The sequence below is a fragment of the Colletotrichum karsti genome (assembly GCF_011947395.1).
Source record: "Colletotrichum karsti strain CkLH20 chromosome Unknown Scaffold47, whole genome shotgun sequence".
Lineage (NCBI taxonomy): Eukaryota > Fungi > Ascomycota > Sordariomycetes > Glomerellales > Glomerellaceae > Colletotrichum > Colletotrichum karsti.
The window spans coordinates 178,879-185,287 of record NW_024065947.1 but is presented as its reverse complement, the minus strand read 5'-3'; the positions used below and the strand labels follow the sequence as shown (position 1 = coordinate 185,287).

Here is a 6,409-nt window from a genome sequence, read left to right as displayed (position 1 = left end):
CCCGGCCAATCTCGACCCCTAGCCAACTGCCCGGAGAGCAGCCTCAAATCGGGCAACAAGCGTCAGTAGGACACAAGAAGCACGCGCAAGACGCTGTGAGGCCCCCTGGCTTGGTTGCTGACTCTCCTTTCGACACAGGGCTCAACGACGCCATCCTACGCCACGCGTTTGAGAAACTCGCGAGCAACAGTCGCCCACCCCTTGCTGTGGCCCTGTCTGCGCCAGTCCATCGACAGCTCTCGGAGAGATAAAACGTCAATCGGGCATTCGGTTCTGCCACCGAGATATGCTTATTGCTCGTTGGTCGCAGCAGTAAACAGGACACGTGCTTGGCCGTTGCAGAAAGGTCGAGAACCTGCCGTCTACCCGTCGACGCCATTGCGACGTATATACGGAATACGACTTGGTGGTCCAGAAGATATCTAGCAAACCAAACCAGGCCGTGTTTCTTTTGCCTTCACAAACATAGGACATACCTTGTTACTTTTTCCTGGGAGAGCTTTCAACGACAGGTAAGTCATACTTTCGTTCCGCCCCTGTCTGTTGCCTCGGATCTCAGAAAACCCTATTCTTTTCCCACCCTCAACCGGCATCAACTTGATATCCTGCGTCGTTCCAGATATCGAACAAGTGCTCTCTGTTATAACCCGCTTGAAAGGCCACGGACATTACCCTTATGCCATATTTTATGACAAGATCGGGTCGCGATTACGTGGTCAGGGCCATGCCTGTCGTCAAAACCAATCAATCCGGCACGGCCACTGGCAGCAAAAACCCCCGAAGATCATTGTTCGATAGCTCCCGACGAACGGCTTAGCGGCCTTTCTCGTCAAGCGCACGTCCTCCGCCGGGCGGGCTGTAGTCGGCTCGTCTGTCGGCTGTTTAGTCTCCTCCAGCCCGGTCAGGCAAGGCGAGGCAGGGCACAGCAGAGCAAGACACCAAGAGACGCACTGGGAGCAAGACAAATAGGAAAAGAGAAGCGACAGACCTGGACCAAAGCTGGTCCAACAACTGCAAGTTGCTGCAAAACTCGTTGGAAGGATTCTGGACGCACATCATGTCCTAAAATAGTCCCTCAGCCCACAGCACCAGATGTCAGTGGCACAACCCGAGAGAATGCCGGCCGAGTCCCAACAACAACAAGTCTCCTGCAACCAAGTGCAGAAGTGGAAGAGCTTCATGTGCGGAGTATGCAAGTTTTTTCCCTAGCAAGTCAACCGAACCAACGACGGGCACGCAACACCCATCCTTACCTCCCATACAGAATGTACATCGATCCATCCATCCATCCATCCACACACTCTCGCACGCACATACACATTTTGCTCTTCACGCCTAAACTCTTTCCCACCCTCACCCAACATACCAGTCAGGCAAGCCCCCTTTTTGCTTTCTCCAGGCCTAGAAGTCGAGCCTGCATGACTGAGTGCCCTCCCACAACTCGACGCGCATTATTGCCTCTTCTCCATAACGAGCGTACTAAGGAGATTGGATCTCTGGTAACGCTCGTGCCCTTATTCCGGCCCACCGTTCACGAAATCCCCGATAGAAGGCGCGGAGGCGAAAATCGCGTGGTCTCTCCAGATCATTGAACACAGACAAGTCATTATCAGAACCAACCCTACCAACCTGTTCAGCCCCTTTAGAAACCATCCCTGCTCGGGATGAGCAGCAATGTCAGCCATGTTCTTCTCCCCTGTTTCTTGCACAAAAAAAAGTTGAGAACAAGCACCCCGGCCGAGTCCAAGTGGGCTTGTCGATGGGAAATGTCAGTGAGTCGCGGCACCGCGACCTTATTCTCGAAGCTGCTGCCGATTCGCCATCAACAATCCTGGGCTGGGTGTCGACGCTTCAGCACAAGGATCATGGGGCTTCCCAGTGACTTGTCCGAGGTTCCTGGGTCCCTCGTCCTCTTGAACCAGGACCCTGGCACCCCGGCAGCGCCCACTCTCCGGTCGAAACACGTTAGTTACTTTGGTTGATGAGCATCTTCCACAGCCCTGTTCGTCCTCCTTGCTTCCCAGGCTAGTGCTGGCAGGGATCTCGTCAAGCCCTCCACCACTCCAGATAATATTTCCGATTCTGCTTCCTCGCGCGGAGAGCCCCGGATCCAGACCTGATGCCTCAATGGCACCGCAAACCATCGTCGCCATAAACCCCGGTTACTACTTCTGTACCCGTCGAGTGACATGAGCTCCCAAGCAAGCAACGCTACTTACTGTACCTTGCTTGCTTTGCCTTGACTTAGCCTCCCTGGTCCCTCTACCCTACCCGCTTTCTCTTTACTCCGACCAGAGGCACTCCCCATTTCTGCCACCATCCCGCGCAGCCACATCTTGTCATTCTTTACACCTCCAACCCTCCGCCCAGCTCGTCTCGCTGCTTGCTCACTTCTACCGTCTCTTGTCCAAAAGTCAAGCCGTTCCTTACCGTCTCGTTTCCTCGTGGTCGGCTCGTAACTTGATATAGGACAACGACATCCATCATACCTTTGACGGATCCAGAGGAGCAACCCGCTAACCCAAGTGTTCGTCACCAGATTACTATTTGGTCACAGACGCTTCGACAGCGGTACCGCACAGCACAGCGGCCGTATCACTTCTCCATCTTTGCCGCCCTGTAGTCCTGCAGCCGAGGTTAGACAAACAAGCCGCTGGCATCGTGGATCTAGCCCGTCTCGAGTTACACAGAGAGCTGCAGAAACACGGGTTCACGCCAACATCGCCGAGGAAGACCGCAGTACGCCTGTTGCCCGGACGCGAAAAGGAAATCGGAATCGGTGGGCTACAGTTGCTTAGCGCTCCGCAAAGCTCAACCGGCGAAGACAGTTTTCGTGCCCTAGAGAAAGGTTTTGGATCTAGCTTCTAGTTCCCGAGCCAGTTTCCGGGTTCACTTAAACCACCTGAACTCTTGCCTCAGAAACCCGATACATCCGTCTGTATGTTCGTGGAGCGCCGCCTTCCCATTGCTCATCATCACCTTGGGGAGTCCGCGGAGACTCCTCTGAGCCAGACACGCGAGTACTGGTCGTTCGAACAGCGATCTGCCATGGCTGCGTCGTCACACAACCCGTATCCACGATCTCCCAATCCTTCCACAAGGTCGTACGACTCGTCTTCGGTCTCCTCTGCTACGTCCCCCAAGCAGCCAGCACAGTATCTTCCACGAGGTCTGATGAACACAGGACCGAGGACAACAGCGGCACCGCCGCCCCAACCTATTGGCATCCCGCCTCTACCGCCAGTCAACCACCAGAGCGCTTTTACGCCTTACACGCCAGTGACTGCGGGCTCCATCATGGGGCGGGATTCTCTTCCTGGGGCAGAGTCCGTGGCGAGCACGCCAGGCCCTTCTACTGCTTCCTTGCCCCCCATTTCCCAGGCGCAGAAGAGAGCGTACAGACAGAGGAGAAAAGACCCGAGTTGTGACGCATGCAGGGAGAGAAAGGTCAAGTGTGATGCCACAGAGACGACAAGTTGTTCAGAATGCTCGAGCCGTAACGTCAAGTGCCAGTTCACGAAGGAGACAAACCGAAGAATGTCGTCGATCAAGCAGGTGCAGGACCTCGAGAAGCAGCTGGAGCGACTAAGAAGGGAAAATGGAAGCATGAGGAGGATGCTTCAGGAAAGAGATGGAGCCATGGACGTTGACCCCGATGGACTCGAGCAACTGCCTCTGCAACTCCCGGAAATTGGCACCGACCCCAAACGAAGGAAACGACCAGCCCCAATGCACGATCTGGCGCGGGCGAGATCCAACATGCGCATTTTCTCTCGAGGAATCTGGAAGCCTCCGGCCCAATACCGTCAGGCACCTTCGACGCCAGCATTTGATCCCCAGAGGCCTGAACTACCTCCGAGACAGACGACTGACCAACTCCTGCACGCCTACTACGGTTCTGCGCACACAATGTTTCCCATTCTCCACTGGCCAACATTTCAGACTGGAGTCGACGACCTGTACAGGATTGGAAACACAAAATCAGTGCAACCGGCATGGCTTTCTACGTTCTTCTCTGCCCTTGCTCTGGGAAGCCTTTTCAGCCAGGACCCTCACTCGCACCGGGCATACCGGGCAGCGGAACTACTCGAAGTCGCCAGGGGCATGATTGACCCTTGGAATAACGACTACGTTCTCGACAACGTCCGAGCCATGGTGCTTGTCACTCTGTGCTTGAACGAAATGAACCAAAAGTCGGCTGCGTGGACGTGGCTGGGCACCGCGGTGCGGGCCGGTCAGGACCTTGGCCTCTACTCGGAATCCGGGCCATGGCCCGTCATTGAGGGGGAGATGCGTCGACGAGTCTGGTGGACGATATACATTCTCGACCGCAGCTTGGCGCTCGATCTCGGGCGTCCCGCGTTGATTGACGATGCCGATTGCGACGTGTCGCTTCCTGCCGGCGTGGACGATCACTACATTCACGAGGGTGGCATTATGGTTCCCCCTGGGCGAGAACCCCTCAACCACTCGCTGCTGGCGTTGATCAATGTTATCAGATCATACTCGTCCCTGATCAAGGCGTTGGCGGCTCCGGCTGTGGCCCCGACCAGATTAGCAACCTTCGATCAACACTTCGTTTCCTGCCTACGAGCGTTTCCGCCTGTTTGCGACACTTCCAGCACGGGTCAGATCTCTCCTCACCTCCTGACGCCCTTCACCTACCTGCTCCACGCTCGTCTCGTGTTGCACCGCCACAACCTGTCGCCAGCCTGCCCTCCCGACGTCCGCCTGGCTGCTATGGAGCAGTGCACTCATACAGCTCTTGAAACGGCCTCCCTCCTCTCCCGAGCGACCCCGAACCTTGCGGATGGTGCTACCGCTCTTCTCACCACTCATACGTTCCGCTGTGTTCTCTTCCTCCTTCTTGCGGGGTACTGGGACCACGCCACGACATGCCTGCGGGCCCTTGCTTCCATCGACGCGAGACGAGATGTTGCAATTCCCTGCGGTCGATTCCTCGCCTTCTTCGTCTCGGCACTTGGCACCAAGCGCGCCGAATATGCCTCATTTGTTGCTCGCACAACGCCTCCGAAGCCGTTTGCCCCTCCTCCCCCGCCACAAGGCCGCACAGGTCCTACCCCCTTGCAAGAGGCCCTTCTACACGACGAGGAGCTCCTCGCGTATGTCAGCGCCGACCTGCAAGCCGCACCAGACGCTGCCTGGATATGGGCTGGCGGCGAGCGCGAAGCGATTCTTTCTCCGACTTCCCCTGGATCCATTACTGCCTCTGGCGGTGCCAGCAGCGGCCTCTTCAACGCAGAGCAACGCATGGGGCTTAGTGAAGACGAAATCAAGGAATGGGGAGGATGGGAGCGCCTTGAGGCAGCCATCCGTGGCTTGGCTTCCGGTAACACGACGCCTACGCCAACTTCAGCGACTTGGTCTTCCGCTCTGCCAGCTGGTATCAAGTCCGAAGGCACTCCTGCGCCTACGCTGTCGAGCATAATGCCCGGTGGCGAGGGAAGCAGCAGCAACAGCCCGACTGCGAGCTCCAAGGGACGACCCCAGGACAGGTTGAGCATCGCAAACATCATTTAGAGAAAGATGATGGGTGTCCGAAGCAACACCCCTGCCAACAGGCGATGTTATCGAAAATGGCGCATGGGTCGTGTACGAAGTTTTGATGTCTTTGGCAGCATCATACCCCGGGCAACAAATCATGACCGTTCACGAACGTCACGAAAACGACAAAAATGCGAACCACGTAACGATACGGCGGTTCCCGAGATGGTCTTCACGACTGTCGAGTCAACTGGAGCAAAACCCGGCTCCATTGTACGATAATGTGTTGACAAGGCTATAGACGTTGTCTTTGCCGTTTCATATTCTCTTTCCAATCTTTTCAGAGCACATTTCCTTACTATCTTTCAACCCGAGCGGGCGTAGCCATACAGGCCCCCTCAAACCACTCGTTAACACCTTAATGTCTGCACTAAAACACCGGGCGGGCAACGGAGAGCCGTGGATGGAGGCGCAAGGTCCCGTGTTTTCGTTTTCCCTTTTGTTTCTCTCGACCTGGTTCGCTGGAAGACCGGGTCTGGGTAAAAGGAGTTGAAAAACACAAAAGCCTAGGTGGCAGATGGGTGGGGAAGGCAAGCGAGGAGTTGTCATCGCCTTTTGGATCACGAGGCTTTTCCAACGTTTGTCGATTTGGTCGTTTAATGGGGGGGAGAATTTGAGGAAGAGGCCGGGCCTTCTTTCTTCGGAGCGCCAGTGAAGAGGATGAATGGCTTGATTCGGTCACACAAGAGTTTTTTGGTTGCTATCTTTTGGGATATTTCGTGTCTATATGGGTGCTGACTGGACGTCATTTGTTTTTCTATGTTGGACACTTTTTTTTTTGTCGCGCTGGATTTGTACCAGAAAAGATCAGCATGCCTGCCTATCTGTAGGTTATGTACAAACA

The 6,409-nt window shown here is 55.5% G+C and overlaps 1 protein-coding gene across 1 annotated transcript; it reads left to right on the top strand.

Annotated features, from left to right (window-relative positions):
* Positions 1 to 2,940: 2,940 nt before the first annotated feature.
* Positions 2,941 to 5,541, top strand: CkaCkLH20_11337 (transcription factor; the record flags this gene model as incomplete). Its single annotated transcript, XM_038894051.1, has 1 exon — positions 2,941 to 5,541. One exon carries the CDS (start codon positions 2,941 to 2,943, stop codon positions 5,539 to 5,541), a length of 2,601 nt encoding a protein of 866 aa, XP_038740629.1.
* Positions 5,542 to 6,409: the final 868 nt, after the last annotated feature.